Genomic DNA, 24906 nt, shown 5'->3' with positions numbered 1-24906 from the left:
TCCAATGTATTTGTAAATATTACGAAATATGAAAGAGCATACAATTCTTAGAGGAATTCAAAGTTTATTTGATGAAAATTAGTTTTGAGTGGTTGAGATACAATGTATTCAGAAACTAGAAATGTCGCTACGGCGACTGATGCCTCCGCCATAATGCATGATTCTCCCAATAGGCGTATAGTACAATGTCTTCACAATGTGTGATCCATGACAGTTTCACATAACTGGCAAAATACTGATATGACAGGTTTGTCAGAAATGACTTGAATGTTCACTTTCCTTGAACTGGGTTTGCTATAATTGTCGAAGAGTGCAGGTAAACATATTTGGGGAATTGAGAATTTTTGCTTGAATTATGACGGACCCTTTTATAAGTTTACGCATTGAGTAATTTCCAAGGTATGAAGAAAGAGTGTAATTACAGTACAAAATAGATTTTTTTTTTTTTTTTTTGGGGGGGGGGGCCATTGAAACCTGGCCTTTGACCCTTAACCTTTGACATTCTGGCTGGAAATTTCCTGGAGAATCTCCATTAGGTAATGCATGTATATATCAAGTTTTAAAACTAATAATGCAAGCATTTCATATACTAGTGTATGAGGGAAATAGTAAAATTTTGAGGAATTGACCTTGACCTTTGACCCCATGATTATTGACCTATGACCCCTAAATTCCCTAGATAATCTCTGCCAGTCAGTACATGCGTATGTATCAAGTTCCATGAAGATACATTGAACCATTTGTGAGAAAAGTGATATTACAACATTTTCACCTAACCTTTGACCTTTCGACCTTTGACCTTATGACATGAAACTCTCTCTGGAGAATATTTACGCAGTAGTACATGTCTACACCAAGTTTCAAGAAAATACCCTTGGGCATTGCATAGATATTGGGGAAATAGCAACATTTTTAGCATTTGACCTTGACCTTTTGACCTTTGACCTCTTGCCAATGTTACTAAAATCTACTCAACTAATTGTCCCATCATACATCATCCTTGGACCAAGTTTGGTGAAAGCTGCTTCATCCAGTTTTGAGTTATCACGTAAACAGATAGATTTTAGGATTTGACCTTGATCTTTGACCTTTGACCTCTGTCCGATTTCACTAAAAAACTAATCAAGTAATTGTCCCATCGTACATCATCCTCCAACAAAGTTTGGTGAAATTTGCTTGATCCAGTCTTGAGTTATCACGTAAACGGATACAATTTCATGATTTGACCTTGACCTTTGACCTTTGACCTTTGGCCGATTTCACCCAAAATCTAATCAACTAATTGCCCCATCATACTTTATACTTGGACCAAGTTTGGTAGAATTCAAGTCAATATTACTCAAGTTATCGCGTAAACGAAAGCGGACGGACGTACGGACGTACGGACGTACGGACGTACGGACGGACGTACGGACGGACGGACGGACAACCCGAAAACATAATGCCTCCGGCACCACTTCGTGGCGGAGGCATAAAAAAGGAAGATCCTAATAAAAGATGGGATCCACCTTTTATTAGGACCACATTGTTTTACTTTGCTTTTGGCTATCTCACTCATTTCAAAACCGATTTAATGAAGAAAAAAAACTTTTAATATCTCTTAGAATTGTATGCTTTTTAATACTTCATAAGTGGTTTCTAATCACCTCACAAAAAGTTAAAATCTGAATCCCAATTTTCAAACAAAAATTAAACCATTCCTTCAAGCCATCAGTGTCTTTAAGCTTCAAGCTAGTGGACAACCTGAAACAAAGAATGATATGCCTAGTTCTAGTGTCAATATAATATATATATGAGCTTGACATTATTCATGTACATAGCCTTTTAACAAACTAAATGGGATAAGCATAATCTGTGTACAGTTTGTTCCCAACAAGGCCACTCTGGTCATAAGCAAAGGAATATGAGTGTCTCATATAGCATGCCATATACACTTACCTACGATATTTCTACCATTCTTACACTGCGTAACTGCATGACCTTGTCACAACCAGTTTTGAATCAATACAATTGAAGACATTAAATTTCTACCCCACCAATCTAGATGTTAATGTCCTGTCATTCATGTGAGAATTAACTAGTGTTTATATGACAAAGGCCATTTCCAAGTGCATCAACTGAAATCATAATTTCAATCCCTAGGTTCCTCAGAATTCACTTCTGATTTAGACTGACAAAGAGAAAGAAAACAATAAAAACTATAACATTACATGACATGCCTCTCCACATCATCCTGTGTTTACAAATATAAAAACACACATCTAATGTGAATATTTTTGTATAAGAAGCGTAAATCTTGAATTTGTCATTGCTCTTAAAGCCCTTTGATCTGTTGTATTTTTCCACACAGATCTCTTCACATACCTGAAACAAAGTTTGATGAAATGATGTTTACTTCTGCAATTATTGCACAAGAAATTACAATTTATGATTTGACTTTCCCGACTTTTATCAAATCTAGTACCAAAACTAACAGTAACTTGCTTTCCTCTTTGTCACTGATTAATGTGCCCTATTATTGAGGTATCATGTGAAATGATATACAATCAACAATTTGACATGCATCAGGTTAAATCTGACCAGTCACTTATTTTATAATAAGTGAATGAGATATAGTGTGAATATCACTCTAGACTTTGAGCCTGTCATTCATCATAAAAAAAAAAAAACCCAGACAAGTTGTCTTGTGACAAAGGAGCTGCACAATCCAGCACTGAATAAATGAGTGACACATGCTCACACTTTGATTAGAGGGTGAAAGTCATGAGAACGGGCTTAACACTGATGCCCTGCAATGACCACAAATCTTTCTATGGAATGAGCAACACATAGGATTATCACAGATTAACTCTTCAATGCATGACGGCTTACACCAGTACACCCTTTTCACAATAAATTCTGAGCAGCACAAACATTTTAATCCTTTACTCAGGGTTCAATCCCAGCGTAACATAGGGCAGTCATTGTGAAATATATAAAATGCACCAAACTGATACATACACAGACAGCTGATACACACATCAACTACAGTAACAAGGGACCATAAAGTTGTCCCTCTCTTCATGCACTACAATGTAAGAAGCCAGTGTAATGGCACACTTGGAATATCAAATGAATTAATTTTAAGCAGAATATTTTACACACTCACTGGTGATTAATTACGTACACAATTTATATGTACACATAATTGTTTGTTTTGTCATAATTCATCAGTATGCATACAGAGAGAGAGAGAAAAAAAAACAGAGTAAAGAGTTTACTATCTGAATGCTCCTTGTTTATGTTTCCACTCTTTGATAAAATATCACCTGCAAAATTTTCTTATAGACACAAGTATAAAAGTGCTAAGATATGAAAGGCAGCAATGATATGAATTAAAATTTGTTGCACCCATAGATTTAACTTCACCTTGTACCGTATCCACACAAATGTCATTATAATTAGTGTCACACACTAAAAGCAGGATGTTAAAAGGGCATCAATGTCACCATTATTCTCTCAAAATATTCATCATTAGAAGTAAAAATAAAACTTAGGCAAAGTCTCCCTTCCATTTCACAAACAAATTGAAACAGTATTTGGTGACAGCAGGTTCATTGCTAAGAACTTTTTGCTGGAGCACTTCTCATATCCCGAGTTGAGAAGGTACTTCCATTAAGTGTGGGTAGCAAACACACACAATAACAACCATTCTGAACAGACACATACACAACTCACTCTGTCAGATGATTCTAGAGGGTATACATATCTTGTCAGTGGTGATATAAAAACATTGGCAATATCACCCTTACTGTTAGATTAATCTAGAAAAATACATCTGCTTTAGGTAGTATCTGACTTGCAAGGTCAGAGTTTATCACCACAATGTGATTGAAAACCACTCTCATAATGATGAAATAAATGGCATATCTGATGAATGAGCAATGGATATGACTAGAAAAAGCTAACTTTTCACCTTTGTTCATAGAGGTGACTACCAGTAAATATGTGTTTGTTTGTTTGTTCGTATTTTAAGACATTGCCACTAGTTTTACACAATCACTTCACAAACTAACTGGTTGGATGTTTTTTCTACAAATTAAAAAAAAAGGAAAATCTCAAGGACACATTGCATACTATAAATTCAATTCCAGTACAATATTGCTTGAAACTATCAATTACAGCACCAGCAAGTTTACAACCAGTCACAAAAGTTAAGTGTATATCTACATGATATGTCTTTGGGCTGCTTCTAGATTCACATACATATGGATGAAAACAGAACAATTCATTTGCAACAATACAATCAACACATTAAAATAAAAAGTTTATGGCACAAAATGAAATACGCTAAGATAAGCACAAAAGTTACGACACTAAGTGCTCTTCCATGCATAAATTTAAGTGGAACATGTTATTTCTAAACATGGCTGCCACAGCCATTACCATTACACAGTGCTGTACAAGAACACATGAAAACAAAACCCAAACCTATATGAACACAACCTCAGACCCCTAAAAACCAACACACAGCAGCATCAGCTGCAATTTAAAACATGATAATGGAGTTCGTGGATTTGACTACAAGGCATCATCTCTTTACATCTTGTGTCACTTGATATCCCTTCTGCTAGCTGTCCACTGAATTCTGAGATTACAATCTACAAATTCTTTATGGCAATTTGAGAAAAGGAGATGAGAGAGCAAGGAAAACAAAATCATGAACTTCAAAAGCACACATTCATGGAACTCAGTTTTATGGCTGCAGACATTTCAAGAAAGTTCATTGTTGTGGTATGAAGTGGGCTGTCCAAGGGCTGACTAGTTGTACTCAATGGTGACAGTCTTCGTTTTCAGATATTCATGTAGTGCCTCTTGGCCTGTATAAAAGACAAATATTATAACATGAGGTGATAACATTAAGCAGTATAAATCAGGGAAGTGAAGAGCTATCCATTGGAGAAAATTTCATGGGTTAGTCAAGTAAAAGTCAACAACTAGATAAACATGATCATATGACAGCTGAGCATTCAAAATAAACAATGGTGCAAGAATACAAAATAATAGAAAACTTACATTTTTTAGCACAATCAACAAAGTCTAGAAAATTTACACCATGCTACAAATGAAAACCAACAATTTGCAGCAACTACAGAAATGTGATTTAGGGAAGCAGTGTGTCATAGATGTTGGGTAGGCACTGCATGCATAAGGTACAAAAGCTGCATTGTGAATGCTGTTCACTGTCTGCTGGCAATGCCAGGGAAAATGGCCCCTACAGAAATTTGAATTGAAGGTATCATGTATTCTCTATTAAGTACTTTGACATCCAACATTAAAGGGTGATTCACACAGCAGTTTGTGAGTGAGATTTGGATCTCGATCCATGGTCGATGTTTGGATCGCAATTTGAGACTCACTATTTTTGTCATGTGAGTGCCTGGCACACTGAATATAAAAACTTTCATAAAGTTTTCTGGCCATTCACATAAGGCCAAGTAAAAAAAGAAAGTAGTTTCTCGTCCAGGTTTTTTGAGCAAGGCGATGAGGGAGGTCCTTACTATTTGATATCTTACTATTTTTTCGAGGATTGTCAAAATGAAAGTAATATGTGTTTCTCGTCCGGTAATTCTGAGAAAGGTAACGAGAGAGGGCTTTACTATTTTCTATATCAAATCTATGAAATGAAATATCACTCTGGTAGCTGTGTTATGAGAGACCAGGTCCCAAGTGTATGTCTTGTCTGCACTCTGTGCATTTTCAAACAAATAGATATATGTACCATACTTGAAACGAAACTTCATGCATGCAGAAATACATTTGCTTTTTCTTTCCACTACAGATGTCAAGGGAAAATGACCATCTTAATACTGGTGTTTAGTGTTGTAATGGCATTTCTGATACCAGTGTACTTGCAATTCTGATGTATTGTGCTATTAATTGAAACAGGTATAAAACGTGCATGTCTTTCAACAAATGTACGACTGAAATTAATTCCATGATATTAAAAACACTGCTTTATTTATCATTTGTGTTTGTGACTTTTTGAGTCCACACAGCTGGTATGTATCTGCATTTCTTCATAGTACAATTGTAGCACATTCAACTGGAAACTGGCTTGTTCAATTGCAGATGGATGTCAAAATGATACTGATATGGCATTATAACATTACACATTTAAAGATGTTTCTTTATGTTCTAAAAAGACATTTGATAATCACTCATCATTTGGATGATGAATGATTGTATACCAAAACTACATAATTATGTAGTAAAACATGTACCTGTGCTGGTAAGTCACATTCTCCCTTCATTTCTTCCATGCCCATCATTACAGTGCTACCAAGAAGCAGCAGTGACGTAAACAGCAAAATACAACGTGTAATGACAATTTCAGTTCACGCTCATCAAAACTGCTTATTACTTTTCAAAGTTTTGGCTATCAACATTCGTTCGTGGGTGTATTTTGTTTGTTCGTTTGTTTTGTGTGTTTTTCCCTCGTGAAAGACGTAATGATTTCTTTGTATCGAACGTAAACTGCATGTTTACCGTAAACAACATGTTTACCGTAAACAAGCCATTCAGCTCAGCTCTGATGGCGCATTCGATTCATCGAACTTGCAGTAACCTCTCATAGGCAGGAGCACATACAGTTATATGGCGCATTCCTTTAAACTTGAAAGTGAAGCCACGTGTTTGCACATCAGCGCTTCCACACACAGCGCGGCATTTTGCGATCATCGTTATAGCAGACTTTCCGATTCCAGTCAGGGGAAAAGGAATTGGAATACTTCGGAAAATACTGATGTTTAAAATCCAATAAAATGAAAAAAGCCTGAAAACAACGCATGATTGTTTTCATAGGAAACGATAATTGGAAACACGGAACAGAGTATTGCATCCGCTCACAAAGAAGCTCTCTTGAGAAGATGAAAGCATTCCACGTCCACTGCTAGACAGTGGAAGCTTCCATAATCAGCCCAGCAAGTTTTTGGAGGTACATACTTGCACTTGTACACATTCATTGCGAGAAAACAATCAATCAACACTGAACGACATTGCGTAGTTTGGCATCTTTATCATGCTGGTGACAAGGTCGATGCTTCGGCATGTGTCATAACGTTATGTTTAGAGCCTGTAGGCCTCATAAGTCGACGAGTTTAATTCAAAATAGCAAAAAGAGGGAGATTGAAAAAATAAGAATTCTGGTAGAAAAATACGAATTTTGGAGCTGCTGAGTACTAATTTGTGCTTCCAAAGGTTGGCAGCTCTGGTATTTTAAAGCCGTTCGCTGTGCACACGTGCGCTTGAGATCGGTTCTCTCCATCACTGCCCTCCACGATTTTTTTTTCCAGCTCCAGAACGCGCGCATGCTATGCTGGCTGGCTGGTCTCCTCTATTATGTGGTTACATTGCGCAATCAATCTAGCAGCACATGAAGCGGGCAGCGAGCAACAGCACGAGAAAAATGTACAGAAGGTGCTCAATGTCCTGTCTACATCACGACGTACCGAGTGCGCTGTACATCACAGCCCAGGCCGCGCCCGCCCGCGCCCATCCAACTACAGTTTAACTGCTTTGTACGTGGGTCATTCCTTCTTGCCGAGCTCGCAGTGTGAAATGCATGCGTTATTACATACGCACTACAGAAGCTACAACTGTACTACAGCTAAGTAGAGGACGCAAGGCGAAAATAGTAAATAGTTAAAAAATCGATGCGGCGGCCAAAATCGATGCGCGCGAGGACGAGAAACTGGTTTCTTTTTTTACTTGGCCTAATGAAATGGTGTTTGGCCATATCTCAGGAAAAAAAAAATTGTGACATGTGCACAAAAGTTGTCAGTTATTTGTAATCAACATATGAAAGAATATTCTAAGCTCAGCAGAAGTTGAGGACAGAGCCACTTGAAAGGATATATCTGTGTATGTATGTGTGTGTGAGTGTGTGTGTGTGTGTTTGTGTGCATGGGGGGGGGGGGAATAATGTGTGCCTGATGCAACCACCCTGCACATTTTGAAGTAAATGACAAACAAGTACCAGGTAAACTAAAAGCTAACCTTTTTTCTGGCACTTAGCAACATTTCAGAAACCTATCTCCTATTGGACTTGTGCCGGTATGGCTTATAATATAATTGTGATAAAAGCAGAGAGGATTTTTTATTCTTTAAATTTTATATATTTTTTTACAAATACCCATACACAGAGTACATGCCTGCATAAAAAACTAATCATACCTGGATCATATATAAAAACTTAATAATTCAAGATTTCTGCTTTGTTTTCTAAATGTTGCAATATACCATCAAATTTTAGTGCGGAAGGAAATCAATCGCAATCATTAAATATTAAATCATGCCATTATTACATGTTTACATGTATATATAAAACTAATTGAAGAGGAAATGAATTATGTAGTAAAATATTTCTCAATGAACTTTTTTAGTGCCACAGTATAAACACTCTATGTGCCACACTGTTCTGAGACAACAACAAATTCTGAGTGCTTTTGGAAGGTATTGTTTTGAAACCAAGGATGTAACTTTTAAAAGAAACATTTATGCTAGAAATGTAGTCTAACAAAATTGTAAAGAAAACTGCAAACTGTGTTGTGATGTGAATTCTATGACCACGCTATATGGTGGCTTTGATGCCTTCAATGTACCGCTGCACATTGCCATTTACTGTAAAACATGATATATTCGCGGCATGAAATTTTCGCGAATTGGAGCTGACAGCCTTTTGCGTGGCATGATATTTCGCGAACTGCCACTGGCGTTCAATGCATGTAGTGTAGACAAAAACTTTTGCGTGCATTTTAATTTCGCGAATTTAGGCGCTCGCGAAATTCGCGAAATTAAAATTAAAATCGCGAAAATTCCTCGTTTTACAATATCAGTTTGTGCATGGTTTATGCATAGCAAGTGAAGTTGGTAAGCTGTTGACAGAGTTGGGTGTGCAAATGGCACACAAAGAGTTCAACACTCATGCATCTTGTAGTATGCATAGAACATCGATAAGATATCAAACAGAATATGACAAGTTTCAGGCATGTGTGCAGTAACAGTGAATTGGTATGTAAGCATTCAATTACGTCAATGCAGATATTTCCCTGACTCTCTGTTCACACACTGGTACTATCCTTCACATCAAACTGTCATTGGTAATTGTAGTAGTGGGGTCTAGGGCAATTACCCCTAGAGTTGTCTCTGGGTACCTGGATACTGCTATTTGATTCGCTATGCAACTAACTTCAAGGTGACGGAACAGTTATGGTGTATGCCATATTTGCCTGATATTCTGGTAGCCATACAGGTCAAATGGGTGGAATCTTTTGAAAAACATTATCAATGTATATCTACATGTACTTCCTACTGATTAGAATCCAAAAATGTAAGGAAATGGAAATATGCTCGCTGAAGTCAAGTATCAGAGCAGAGTTCATGATCACGTGCACCATATTCAAATTGCCATCTTTATGATGCATGTCAATACACCCACAGCTGCAGATCAAGAACTCACCATGTTTATACCATGCTGAGCACACACCACATACACCAGCATACCACATACACCAGCATACCACATAAAACAATCCATAGCTTTACATTTCAACTTAAAATACAACATGTCCAACCATTTGGTAATCATTTCATATGCTCATCTTCATGTTCCTTACAAGAACCTGCTATACCAGGTATTGGCACTCGTAGTACATAATTGTAAGTCATTAGAATCGGGGCTAAGGATCTGCAAGAGCTGCTGGGTGACCTTCAAGTGTTACGTAGGTAGGCTGTGTATAAACTATTCCCTATTTCTGTCACACAAGGCAAAGCCAGACTGCTCAGACATTTTGCAGCGCACAGACACAAGATTTGTGTTGGCCATATCTGAATGTTATTATTGGCATTAATGTGTCACGTTATACATCATTTGAAAGCTTATGGTCTAAACTTTCATATTATGTAATAATCTGAGTGAGGGCACTCTTAAATTTTAAGTAGGATGCCCTCTTTCGTCACATAATTATCTTTGCAAACTTACTTCTACACATTACCACCTAATTTTTTTCACACAACATGCTCTTGTTTCACAAAAAGGTCTCATAACTGCGGTAGAGAATTTGTTCAGCTTTAAGATGATATGATTTTTTTTCATCAGTAGCATTAGTACTTTTCATTTTGTGAACAAAGGTCCATGGCAATTACAACCTAGATTTCACACATTTTGTCTTATTTTTGATTTTATGGATGTAATGTTGGCCTGAAAGTAGATAAAGTGTGTTTGTATCTAGTCAAACTGAAAACATAAATTGAATTGTGCTTTTTACTTTAGATTTTTCATGTCCTATAATATTGCCATAATTATACGATAATCTAAAGGTAAAAATTCAGAGTGTCCATTGCAGTCGAGTATGCTAGTCTACAACTTTTTGCACTCTCCTCATTGAAACAGAATTGAACTATCCCTGCAGTAATTTTCTTTATGATCAAACTGCATTGAACTGAAGTTTCATATAGTGACGGTTTATTTTGTAATAATGATAAACAGTCAAACATACCCCAACTTCGAGACTGTGCAGCTTCAGGCAGCCGGCAGCATGCTACTGTGACCCTATTGCTCCTTACACCTGCCCCGCTGGCCCGGGCTAACTAGAGACCCATTGCACTGCTGTTAGTGCTGAATGAACAGTTACAACTGCTGCACTGAATGTGCAGTACTCATCCATTCTACAGATATACATGAGGCTGATATTACTACAATTATATGCCTTCACAGAATTGAAAAATGATTAAATTCCTTTCCTGAATGTTTTCACATCATATTTTATTATCAAAATAATAAAGTATAAAAACAGTATGTGCACTTTAATAAGAGATCCTTTAAAGCGACATACGAGATGGCCTCGGGAACAAATAATCCAGGACAAATTTGACATCCTATGTAGTCTGATATCTGGCCTTGGGTGGCTTAAGGTGAAAGACTCCTTTCATTAAACACAAAATTATGGGATGACAGCTGACTTGTGTATCCATCAGTAAGGATGACAAAAGACGAAAGTGCTGACCTTTTAGTAAGGCGCTGTAACTGGAGCTCTGAAAAAGTAGCATTGAGAAGTCCAACAATGCACTACCCCTCAAACAAGAGCATTTCCTTTGCACAAGCTATTAATTTACATAGCTACAAAATTCAAACTTACCCAGATCTTTGCCAAATCCAGACTGCTTGAAGCCACCAAACGGAGCAGCTACATCGGTCTTGTTGTAGGTGTTGACGAAGACGGTGCCGGCATCGAGCTTTTCACTGACATACATGGCCTTGTTGATGTCATTAGTAAAGACACCAGAGGCAAGGCCAAATTCAGTACCATTGGCACTCTTCAGCATGCCATCAATGTCACTGGAACATACATAGACAGATATTAGAGTGTTGACAGTTTTCTCCAAAAAGCAATAAGCTTTCCTCTTGATATAAGCCTCTTTTCAAACTAGATTTCTTTACACTGTTTATTTGGAATTTGGGGGCTACTAAGTTCCTGCATATAATAAAAAAATAAAAATAGAAATGTCGCTATGGCAACTGGTACGCCTCTGCCATACTGTACGGTTCTCCCAATAGGACTAGAGTATGTCTTGAAAATGTGACATGACAGTTTCACATACTTTGCAATAAACTGAAATGACATGCTTGTCATGTAAAGGTGTCGAGTGTCTACTTCCCTTGAACTGTACGTTTCACTTGGATGGATGGCTAAATTATTTCAATTTGAGAGAGAGCGAGTATTCAGGAATTATTTTTAATTGACCTTTTCCCTTTGACCCAATGGTCCACATTTCTTCAAATGATAACTGGTAACATCTAATTTTCATGACAATACTTTGAGCAATTTTAAAATATGGGAAAAAGTTGTAACATTTCATCATTCTTACCTGACCTTTGACCCTACAGTCAAAATCTTTCCCGACAGAATTGTTGTGCAGTAATGCGTGTATTATGCAATGTACCTAGTCTAATTAAGTGTATGCATTGAGTAATCTCTAAGGTATAGAGAAACCAGCGTAATTTCAGCATTAAAAAGTACAATTTTAGCATTTTAAGCTGACCTTTGACCCATGTTCAAAAATTCCTTGAGAGAATCAGTGTCAAGCAATACTTGTATATGTACTAAGTTTCGTGAAGATACCTTGAGCCATTTCCAAGATATGGAGCAAAAAGTAAAATAGATCAGGAGGAAATAGTGAAATTCCAGAATTGGAAATTGACATATGACCTTGAGCATGTGCAACCAGAGTGGATAGGCACAACTTTGTCTACTCATACAGTACATACATATGCCAAGTCTTATTAGGATACCCCAAATGGTTCTGAAATTATACTGTCCAAAAAATTGATTACGAACGGAAGCACGAACAGACAACCTGAAAACATAATGCCTCCGGTGATACTTAGTGGCAGAGGCATAAAAACATTTTGCAGGCAAATATTATATTTTTGATATGCAATGGAAAAATTTCACATAGACATGCTCAATCAATTAAAAAAAAAACAACTTGTCATTCAAAGACACATTTTCTCAGTTACAGATGAAGACAAACACACTAAATACCTCTAACAGCAGATAATACTGGATGTGTGAGTTATACAAACTTATCCATGTGTCATAAGCCTTCAGAGATTATCACACCAGTAATACTTGAATAGTGAATGAATATATTAAAAATCTTGAAGTACAGCATTTAATTTCTTAGCTACATGTACAATAAAGACATTGTAAGTATGTTGCTTCTTCCTTCCTGTTCTTCAAAACATATTTTGTTTTTACTCTCACTTCATTGTTTTTCATTTTCATGAAACAGACTCCAGATTTGACCAGGGATATCTCAAAAGCTCCTATGTTAAATGGGAACTGTAATCACACATGGTTGCACTAAGTTGCCATGCTTTAAATTATACAAGCAGCATTGGTATTACGAATGTGCAAAGCAGAGGAGCTCATAAAGCAATGTGAAAAATCTGTGTAAGTGTGAAATGGATGAATGGAATAGAAACTGAAAGAGTTTAGCAGCTTAACTTGAACATGTAAACAGAAATCACCTGCGATTTCAGCACTTCACTCTGACAGCACCTTAACAAGAAGATAATCAAAGTACATCTCTGACCATAGTTTGGTTACGACTAAAGTAAAAATTGTAAACTTATGGCAGTTAACTTCAATATTTGTGAAAGAGCGACCGACAATAAAAGAACTCCATTGGGACCTCCTACTCCCTCCTCCACCTTCAGTGGACGAGCTAAAACACTAGACACATACATTTTCTGACAAGTAATAAATAGTGTACCATAATTCCATTCCCCCCCCCCCCCCCCCAAACACACACACACACACACACGCACACACATGCATGAAGCAAGTCTGGCCTACCTGGCAGAGAATTTGGAGACAACCATGACTGGACCGAAAGACTCCTCTTTGGCAATCATCATTTCATCCGTCACATCAGTAAACACTGTCGGCTCCATGTAAAGACCTTTAAGACGTGAAAAAGTCAAGAGAGGGTTCCATTAGCACACAAATTATGCCCATATGCCCCATTGAAAGTGGTTTCTCAAGCAAGAAGTGCAGAATATTTCAGCTCAGAACACAGCTCTCAGTTGAAATACTGATGCTTGAAAAAGGGCAGATTCTAATGGCCTGAAAAAAAAAAAATGTTTGGTTTATCATTACAATGGAGATTGTTTAGAAGGCAGATTCTAAGTGCTTGAAGTGATAATTGGTTTGTCTTTATTCTGGAATTGCTTGTCCACACCTGTCTGAAACAAAGCAACCCTCATTTATGGGGATGGCACATTTTCACGAAGCAGTGACACCATTCAAGAAAATCCTTGACAGCAAAGTATCTACATTACAAACCTGGCAAATCTGCTTGCTTTCCCCCTAATACCAGTGTGGCGCCCTCTTTGACACCAATGTCACAGTACTCCACCAGCTTCTCCAGATGAGCTCTGTGGTTTTGTGGGCCATGTGATGTTGACCTATCCAGTGGGTCACCGATCTTCATCTTCTTGATTTCTGCCACCTGACAAAATAACATACAACCAAAACAAGAGTCCACTACATGCTAGGTAATAAAATATTTTTTTAAAAAGGTCACACTGCACATGCCAAAACTTGTAATACAATCTTTCAGAATGGGACCCACACTTTATTACGATCGTTTTGTTTTACTTTGTTTTTGGATGTTTCAGCTATTCCAAACCCGATTTTCGTCAAATAAATTTTGAATTCCTCTTAAAATGGTATGCTCTGTACTATTTCATAAGTGTTTTCTTGGTATCTCGCAAAAAAGTTAAAGCCCAATTTTCATCTCCACCAATACTGTACCATCCCTTTAAACTTGTAATGCAATATCTTTCAGAATGAGAAATAAGTAGCATTGCTTTCTAGAAGACCAGTTATATTGATATCCCACCAGAGCATTTGTGTTTACCTAAGGAGCAATATTCTTGCAAGTTGTTTATCTTGTAAATATTGACCACCTTGTAAAATTAACCAAAATATGAACATTACAAAATACACAGCATATGTAATATCAAATCTTGTAATGCAGGTAAAACAATTACCAATGCATGTAGTGTAATTCTATACTTGCATCTATAGAAAGAAACTGATTCACCCTTTTTGTGAAAATCCACTTATTCCAAGATGTTGACCTGTAACCTGTAATAATATTGACCAAAATTAAAACTAGACTTGAACTCAGACAAGGTACAATTGCAGGTGATATGCTGGTCCCTATATTGGTCCACTGATGATTATCATCTTTAAAACGAGGAAATCCCTCATTAAAACAGTACATTTAGAAAAGCATACTGTTTTTAGATTAGAGAGAATGACACCCTTTTATACACTACTGTAAAAGTGGAAATTTTCGAGGTGTTGAAATTTTTGCGCATTTCACACAACCAGAAGCTAGCGCGAAAATAAAAGCACGCAAATATTTTTGCATGCCATATTTTTGTGGTTGATGTCTTGATTCTGCAGAATAAAAAGCAAGCAAAACTCATCTTACCCAGCCGAGCGTTAAAAATTACTCATGCGAAAATAACCACATTTACAGCAATTGTGATTCTCATCTGCATGACTAAGGGAGCAATGTATGGATTTAGATTTCATCTTAAGATATGCTTGACTGGTCAAGTTCTTTGTACACGCAAAACTTGGGCATGTTTAGACAGACAGTTCCTGAGATACAAAACAAAGGAAAATTGCATGTGTGTGCATGTAGGTGTGTGTACGCATGACTAACTTAGTACCCGTACATTCAGCAAGAGGGTTTTATAATGAACAGAATGAAACATGATACTGGATGTTTAAAAGGCCATCTTCACCTTCAATGTAGCTTTTAAGATATCAACTTTGACCCTATTTTGCACAACCAATTCTGCATTAAAAATCCTTTTGACACAGGAAGTCATCTCTCATATAAATCTCAACAAAAGTTCTTTGTGTGATATTTTTACATTTCTTAGGGAAAATGTCACAAACTTTCAGGTTCCTACAAGACACCATGCAAGAAGACTAACATTGAATAGTCTAAATTTCCATGTCTGAGGCAATTATAAACCCTGCCTTTATTCCAACTTTCTCTGTTCAATGAATTATTGTATCATACTTCATTCTTTATACATGATCTGGAACACAAGACTGTGTTACATATGTCAAAAACAATCCTTCTTACCACTCTTGAAATGAACTCATCATGAATTTTGTCTTCCACAAAGAGCCTTCCAGCAGCAATGCAGTTTTCTCCCTTGTTAAAGAACACTGAGCCCAGAGCCTGAAGACGGGGGAAAAAGATGAGGAAATACCTTTCTTTATCTTTGAAGGAATTGACAGATATTGTCACTCTGAAAGAACTAAACAACTAGAGTCCCAGGGAAGGGCTTGATGCTCACCTGAGCCCCTAGAGAAATTCAACATAGACGTAAATTTTCTGTGGTGCCCATTTACGGTACGTTATACTGAATGGTAACTACCTCCTCAAGAGTTATTACAAACAATATATCATTCTTTACTCATGAGGGCAGCTGCAAACAAAACAACATATCCGTTCCATAGGATAACAAGATGTGATGGTTAAAATGAACATTTCAGCCCTACCCCAAGGCACCCATAGTGACAATGTGTATTATTTAAGCGAGAGAAACGCCAAGTGAAGTCTCACCTGTGTATCGCAATTTGTGATTTTCAATGGAGGTTCAATGACCTTTGACCTTGTCAGATTTCACCTATATTTGAATTTGACCTGCATCTTCAGGTGATGCACCTGTGGTGTGAATTTTGTGGTCATAGCTCAAAGCTGTGGAAATTTATTGAGAGCACACAATATATGGTGCCTATCAGGAAAAGTTCATTGACATTTTGACCTTGTTGGAATTCACCAATATTCAAACTTGATCAGCATTCCTGTGATGTGATTTTGGCATGCATTGCTCAAAGCTGTGTAAAGTTACAAACAGTACACCAAAATACTGAGAACAGTGCTGATCAGGTAAAGTTCAGTGACCTGTTGACCTTTGGGCTTGTCAGTATTCACCAATATTCAAACATGACTGGCATTTTCAAGTGATGCACCTATAGTGTGAATCTGGTGGTCACAGCTTAAAGGTGTGGGAAGTTGTTGAGAGTACACACCAATACTACATATATGTGAACAGTGCTTATCACGTACAGTTTGTTGACCGTTTGACCTCTGAACTTGTTGGACTTTACAAATATTCGAAGTTGACTGGCATCTTTAGGTGATAAACATGTGGTGTGATTTTTGTGGTCACAGCTCAAACCTGTGGAAAATCGAGAGTACATCACAACACTGTGAGTAGTGTTTATTGGGGAAAGTTCATTGACATTTTGACCTTTGACCTTGTCAGATTTCGCCCGTATTCAAAGTTGACCTGCATTTTTAAGTTATTTACCTGTGGTGTCAGTTTGGTGGTCATAGTTCAACGCTGTGGAAAGTTACAGAGAGTACACCAAATTGTTGGAGATGATGCCGCTGCCACCACCGCCTCTACTAGCCAAAAAGTGATGCCTATGTGTCGCTTCTACTACACAGATGAGACAAAAAACTCTGCATTCCCTAACCCCAAGATGTCAAATATGATCAGTCTAATTTCACCAGTACGGCCATTCCGGGAACTGCCATGAAAATTGTTATATTGTGCTGGATACATGCACAATTCAAAAAAGTATTGTATTTATCTTGAATCCCATTCTCACCCATTTTAAGCGTTCACAGTACATGATCCCCCACAAAAAAAAAAAAAAAAAAAAAAAAAATAATAATAATAATAAGACAGCTCTATAACTTCTGATTCTAGAGAAGATTTTTAAAGATTCCTTCATTTGGGGGGTTTGGGCCCCCTGGGGGCCCCCTGGGCGGGGCATGGTGCCCATTTTAACAAATTGAGATCCTAACCCCCTAGGGATGCTACCTGCCAAGTTTGGTGAAAATGGGTCATGGGGTTCTCAAGAAGAAGATAAAAATGTACAATTTAGGCCCCATTAGGACCCCCCCCCCCCCCCCCCCCCCCCCCGGGTCCCAAGGGGGGCACCCCTGATTCTGCCATGAACAAACTTGAAACTACAGTCATCAATGTGCTAACTCATAGTATTAACCTAGCTCTATCACTTCTGGTTCTAGAGAAGAAGATTTTTGCGGATTCCTTAATTTTGGGGGGTTTGGGCCCCCTGGGGGCCCCCTGGGTGGGTCATGGTGCCCATTTTAACAAATGGAGTTCCTAACCCCCTAGGGATGCTACCTGCCAAGTTTGGTGAAAATGGGTCATGGAGTTCTCCTAAAAATTAAAGGACAAGTTCACCTTCTTAAACATAAGGATTGAGAGAATGCAACAATATTAGCAGAACACATCAGTGAAAGTTTGAGGAAAATTGGACAATCGATGCAAAAGTTACGAATTTTTGAAGTTTTTGTGTTGGAACCGCTGGATGAGGAGACTACTACAGCTTGTGAGTCTTTTTGTGTACAACAGTATAAAGAAAATGTAAAGAAAATTCAACATATTTTCACTTTTTTCGCATAATAAAAGAGCACTTGACTTGCCTCTTTCTAAAGGCAGGGGGAATAATATTACCCGTAACATACGTCGGTAATGAGTCAGGGGAATGTGTACTTTTTTCAAAAGATGAACTTTTGTGAAATTCTCTTTATATTTTCCTTATATTGTTGTACGCATGTGACATCGAAATTATTCATACACTGCAGTAGTCTTCTCATCCAGCGGTTACTGCACAAAAACTTCAAAAATCCATAACTTTTGAATGGATTGTCCGATTTTCCTCAAACTTTCCATGATGTGTTCTACTAATATTACTACATTCTCTCAATCCTTATGTTTATGAAGGTGAACTTGTCCTTTAATAATAATGATGTCACGTTACACAATTTGCCCACTCTAAAACAAGTTACCTGCTAAAAGCGCACTCTGCTATCAAAAAAAAAAAGCATCACAGATAAAACGTTTCTCATGGTACAGGATTTTAACAACCCAAAAATTTGTCTGGAAAAAAACAAACAAACAAAAATCTCCATGCAAAAACAACACAAGAGACAGAAGTAACTGACCTGCCTGACAGCCATGTGCATGTCACAATCAGCAAAGATGACAAGGGGAGACTTTCCCCCCAGTTCCAGTGACACCTTCTTCAGATTACTTTCAGCACAACTACAAACATAAACATATGATGCATGGTTATATGTTGAATACATAGTTGTGACACGTTTCAGATTCTGCAGTGTGTGGCTTGTCCTATCACAGCCTTAACATTTCATATCTTAAGAATCACACTGAAGTTTGCCTGCCTAAATCTTCTATTGCACAATCATTTGCAGATCCAACAGCATCTGTATGCACTAGAATCATGTGACATCATCAGATAAAACCTATACCCTGATCTTAGCAGTTTACACAAATGAGCGCACTGATATTGCTTAGAGAACATAACAGGTTTTGTACACGGAAGTCGAACTGCATGCCTAGTCAGAAGTTTTGTACACGGAAGTAGAACTACATGCCTAGTCACAAGAACAAACTGCCCAAATTTCAGATAGCAGTTTTGATGAGTGCACCTTTGACCAATTAATATTGAGGATTCATCAACTGAATCACATGAACTGGTTAGAATGGCTTCTAAAAATTTGATAATGCCAACCCCTACACATTCTTCATTACATGGACATGACAGACCTGAAGAAGAAAGATTAATGATGTGTATATGGCAAGTTCACATAAGAGCAAGAAAGTTGGGTCGGTACAACATGTAACCCATCTGGTTGTCTGCAACTATTGTCTTCACTTTTTGCCTTTATGAGCTTGCACACAACTCAAAAAATGAGACCTGATATGTGATCACTTTGAAGGAAGCAATGTTCTTTCTGATAGACCTTTATTGTCTTTGTTGAAGATTCCAAGCTTTGTTCATATTCTACACTACTTTGTGTGCTTATCACTTCATGAATTAGCGACAAAATGTACATAGTAGTTAAAAGGATATGCTACTGACCTCTTCATGATCTGCTGGCCAATTGGGGTAGAACCAGTGAAGCCAAGCTTTCTCACATCAGGATGGTCAGCCATTCTCTGGCCACATACAGAACCTAAATACAGTTAGAAAATACGAAAAAAAAAAAAGCAAAGCTGACTGGAGTGCAAAACAACATTTAGTATCAGCTCTCTCTCACACATCTCAAAATACCTGCAAAGGACAGACCAGGACTTACTTACAAAACTTGCTGCATTTGATAAGATATGGGAAGACATTTTGTTACAATGTGATGCAGCAGTGGCGGCGCAACGCTGCTGAATCCAAAGTATCCTCCGGTATACATGCCGAGGGATACAACTAGTGAATATCCTGCTGAACCAACACACATAATCATGTATGGGACTATGCAATGTGCCGATGATCAACTTGACATCATACAATTACTAAATTGATTTTATAAAGAACATTGTATTCCCTAATCAAGTGACAACTTCTCTTGTTGTTGTTACCTACTGATCGCTGTTGTTTGCGTGGCAATTTTGGAGAGATTAAACTAAGTATTGGACACAAAGCAGAGCACATTTAAGTAGCTTTGCATAAGACATCCTGGCCATTGTATTACAATGACCTACCCTGTGCACATCTAACATCACACATTGACAGCTTCATCTCATGTGACACAATACTCTGCTTTTATACAGCAAGCTGTATGGCATGTGTGAATGAAAACACAAATGTGCATGCTCTTTTTCATGCAAGCTTCATTCTCTAGTTTGACATATCTCCATCGCTCACACACACTCAGTTATCCTTCATATTACATGCTCAATTATTCTTCAAAGTCCTGACACAGTAGAGTTTGCGTCATTCAGTTCTTACTGCTAAACACCAACACATACACACACACACACAATAACAAAAATGCAAAACCTGGTAGAAATACATAGGAAATTTGCTATCAAAATTCAGAAAAAAAGTCAAGGTGTGGTTTGTGCAGAGGTGCAGCCTTAATGCTGGTAAACACAGTAACTTTCTTACTCTGGCTCCAAACTCTCTAGCTATCAAACGTCTTGCATGTTCTCTTTAGTTGAGCGGCATAGCTTGAAAAATTAGAGGAATTGTGCATTTTATGAAAAAAGCACCAAAATTCATACACATATTGACAATTACATTTTAAATAAATTCAGATATTGGGCCATCGTAAATAGCACCCTCAATGGCCATGAAAGCCATTTTTCAAAATGGCCACCATTAATGCCATTTTTCATAAAAATTTACAAATTTCAGAAGGGAAAATCAATAAGATTTTGAAAAACGAGTGGGAAATAACATTGAAAATACATTCAGATATTGAGCCATCGTAAATAGCGCCCTCAACAGCCATGGTAGCCATTCTTCAAAATGGCCACCATAAATGCCTTTTTCGGAAAAATTTACTAATTTCACGAGGGAAAATCAATAAGATTTTGCAAACGTTTGGGAAATAACATTCAAAATAAATTAAGATATTGCAAATTGCAATCGCAAATTGTGCCCTCAACGGCCATGGCAGGCATTTTTCAAAATGACTGCCATAAATGCCAGTTTTCGTAAAATATTATAAATTTCAGAAGGGAAAATCAATAAGATTTTGCAAATGAGTGGGATATAACATTTAAAATAAATCTAGATATTGGGCCATTGCATATTGCGCCCTAAACGGTCATAGCAGCCATCTTTTTTTTCAAAATGGTCACCATAAATGCCATTTTTCGAAAAAAAAAAAAAAATCAAAATTTCTAAAGGGAAAATCAATAAGACTTTACAAACGGGAGGGAAATAACATTCAAAATAAATTGAGATGTTGGGCCATCGCAAATTGCGCCCTCAACGCCAATGGCGGCCATGTTTCAAAATGGCTACCATAAATACCACCGAGAGCTTTTTTCTCTGAATTTACTAATTCCAGAAAGAAAAGTCAATAAGATCTTGCTCTCAGTTTTAAAAATTTTGTTTGAAATACATCTTGTGCCTATACATTATCATAAATAGTGTCCTCAATGGCCATTGCAGCCATTTTTCAAAATGGCCACCATGGACTCCATTTTGTTTTTGTTTCCTGATTTCAAAGAAGGAAAAGTCAATAAAATTTTGCAAACAATTTGAAATAATGCTCGAAATAAATATCAGTACTAGATATTTATAATAATGCCCTCACCGGCCATGGCCACCATATTCCAAAATGGCTGCCATTGTCATAATCATTTTGTTTAAAAAAAAGGTAATTTCAGAAAGAAAAGTCAACAAATGTGTACATGAATTGAAAATCAAGTTTAAAATCAAAAAATATATTTAGATTGCATTAACTCTAGAAACTGTTAATTCGCAAATTTTCAAGAAGAAAATAGTGCTATTAACAGTAATTGCAGCCATTTTCCGAAATGGCTGTCATAGAGGCAATTTTTCTTTAATAAAGATGTCCTTATGCCGGAAGAAGACATTAAACATTTTTGCGTAAGTTGACAATTACATACAAAGAAGTTTAGAAATTGAGCCATCATAAGCTGTGTTCCCAATGGCTGTTTCAGCTATTTGTCAAAATGTCTTGAAAATTTGCTTAACTTCAGAAGGAGAAGGCAGTAGAATACTCACAGAGACATTATAATCTGAAATATGGTATTAAAGAAATCATTCGAGGAACAATTAAAATAAACAAGGCAAATGCTTAGCGATTATATCTCACCAATGATGAACACATATTTTAGGTGGCAAACATGAAAAGTTTCCAAAATAGAGTAATATGAATATCCAGGGATAATGGGGCCATGTATTAAGTTCGACAGTAACACCACATCACTCAATATATGGGATTATATAATGTCGATCTATTCTAAAATATAACTTCCTAAATATTCTTAAGACAGATACCAAAAAATGGCCTTTTAATTTACAAAAAAGGTGAATTTACTTGCTATGCCTCCATAAAAAAACAAACATACCTTTGATATCCATACTGTTAGCGGTCACGCACGAAACTCTGCAATTAGAACTAAACTGAAAACATGAATTGAGAACTAACCCATCAATGAAACCTTTTTTTTTTAAAATTTGATTTCTTTGAACATTTTTGGAAAATGGCTGCCATGGACGTTGAGGGCGCAATTTACGATGCCCCAATATCTAAATTTAATCTGAACATGATTGCCAACCTGTGTACGATATTTGATGCTTTGATCACACAATGCACGATTGTTCGGCCATGCCGCTCCACTACTTAGAAAATCAAGACTTATACTACTGATAACTGTTGGAGATGCCTACACCTCATGTTGGCTTCAGACACTCCCTGGTACAACTGAACTACTGGTACCAGAGGCAGTCCTACTTGCCATCACAAGTTATGTGGAATTCTCTATCTCTCTTCCCAAACACAGCCAGCCACAGCTCAGGCTGTCATGTCCCCGGTGGCTACTGCCAGCTGAGAGATCACTCAGAGTCGAACTATATTAGAGGTTTTTCTCATTTATGCTCTGCTAAAGCTTTGTACTACTTACAACACTGACTGATTAACATATAAAGGCATACATTGTACTGCCTACTGCTCTACAACAACCAAAAACCAAACAGACAATCCTTTAGACCAATAAAGTCACACATTTAAGCAAAGAATTCCAGTCTTCTGTAGCCCATGTTTTATCTACAGTTAGACAAATATGAAGATCTGGCACTGAAACCCTACAAACTTCAAAAGCTTAGCAGCATATCCTTGAGGCTAAAGGAAGTCATCATCTTATACTGCTGCCTACCTGTAGCTGAGCAACATACCTGATCCAGGGAGGATGTTGATGACGCCTGGGGGAAAGCCAGCCTTAACAACCAGCTCAGCAAATTTGAGGGCTGTCAAGGGTGTTACCTGAGCCGGCTTCAGAACCACAGTGTTACCTGCTGCTAAGCAAGCAGCCATCTTCCAGGCAAGCATCATCAAGGGATAGTTCCAAGGTACCACAATAGCACACACTCTGGAAAATAAGAGATTAAAGGTGTATTAAGAATCACTGATGAAAAGCTGTATTAAATCTTTCATATCTAATAAATTTTCAGAAGACAAGATTATCACTGAATGAAAATGTACAAATCAAGATCAAAGTACAGATTTCTACATCAGCACTACATGATAAAAAGAATACAAAACACATGCAAATACGTAGATAGACATTATTTATTTTAAAGAATCCTAAAATTAACTCTCATCAATTTCACATTTTTCCATACTGTACATTCACTTTCAGTTGAAATCTAACACAAAATAGGAAAATGTTAAGCCACTCCAATGCATTCATCCATTGAGGGCAATAATATGAACTAAAGAAATGTCTTACCCAAGTGGCTCCTTCTTTGTGTATGTGAGATTCCTGTTTGGTCTGGCATGGTTGATGGGAATTGTACATCCCTATGTAACAGGCAAAACAACAAATATAACATCATAGTCAGAATGGCGCTGCAGGGCTCTACTTACTGACATTTGTATCTTGAGTCTAGACGGCTTAACGGTGCACCACATATTCTTTCTAGGGTATGTGTGTGGCCCTGAAAAGGGCCTACTAGTACCCAATCTTGATGTTTCGACAACCATGTTCTCGCCGTTATCAAGGGAACATTCTCTTGAGAACAGCGAGAACATGCTTGCCGAAACGTCAGAGAGCAAGTATTTGGGAATTCGAGCATTTTCACCTGACCTTTGACCTTGCCCTTTGACCTCATGGCCCACAACTTTCTTCAAATAATCATTCACTGGTAACATCCAATTTTCATGTCAATACTTTGAGCTATTTTCAAAATATGGGAAATGCTTTTTTACTCAATCTCTGACCCCATGGCCCAAATCTCCTCCTATATACTCCTTGTGCAGCTATATACCTAGTTTAATTAAGTGCATGCATTAAGTAATCTCCAAACTATGGAGAAAACAATGCAATTACAGCATAAAACTGTAGAATTTCAGCACTTTAGCCCTACATTAGACCCTGAGAATCCCTAGAGAATTCCCCAGAGAATCTGTGTCAGGCAGTACATGCATACAGACTGTATGTACTAAGTTTCATGATGATAGCTTAGGCCATTTCCAATATATGGAGGAAATATGAAATTTTGGTATTTTATTTGACCTTTAACCCTTACTGTACTGGGCTATTTGGCTCCATGAAAATACTGGGGGGGGGGGGGGGGGGGGGGCCTGGGAGGCCCCCCCCCCCCCATTGATCTCGGAAACGCGATGTCCGATGAACTTGAAAATTTGCATGCTGATAGATCTTCGCGTGCTGAATCTGATGGTGTAATTCATTTTAATCAATTATGCAAACTTTTTGCATAATTAGCTAATTAA

The 24906-nt window shown here is 37.4% G+C and overlaps 1 protein-coding gene across 1 annotated transcript in view; it reads right to left on the bottom strand.

The window, feature by feature from the left end:
- Nucleotides 1–3240: 3240 nt before the first annotated feature.
- LOC139713605 (mitochondrial 10-formyltetrahydrofolate dehydrogenase-like) overlaps nt 3241–24906 on the bottom strand; it is a 62888-nt gene continuing 41222 nt past the window's right edge. The window contains exons 14-22 of the mRNA XM_071625311.1: nt 23903–23973; nt 23349–23542; nt 19563–19656; nt 18625–18724; nt 15718–15816; nt 13890–14055; nt 13401–13506; nt 11178–11377; nt 3241–4859 (exon numbers count right to left, since the gene is read on the bottom strand). Coding sequence (XP_071481412.1) covers nt 4801–4859; nt 11178–11377; nt 13401–13506; nt 13890–14055; nt 15718–15816; nt 18625–18724; nt 19563–19656; nt 23349–23542; nt 23903–23973 — 1089 coding nt within the window. The 3' untranslated portion in view covers nt 3241–4800. The remainder of the gene's footprint in view (nt 4860–11177; nt 11378–13400; nt 13507–13889; nt 14056–15717; nt 15817–18624; nt 18725–19562; nt 19657–23348; nt 23543–23902; nt 23974–24906) is intronic.

The sequence above is a fragment of the Diadema antillarum genome, unplaced genomic scaffold (assembly GCF_040938485.1).
Source record: "Diadema antillarum isolate AM-2024a unplaced genomic scaffold, OU_Dant_1.0 seq00002013_RagTag, whole genome shotgun sequence".
NCBI classification, from domain to species: domain Eukaryota; kingdom Metazoa; phylum Echinodermata; class Echinoidea; order Diadematoida; family Diadematidae; genus Diadema; species Diadema antillarum.
This window is presented reverse-complemented; position numbering and strand designations above follow the sequence as displayed.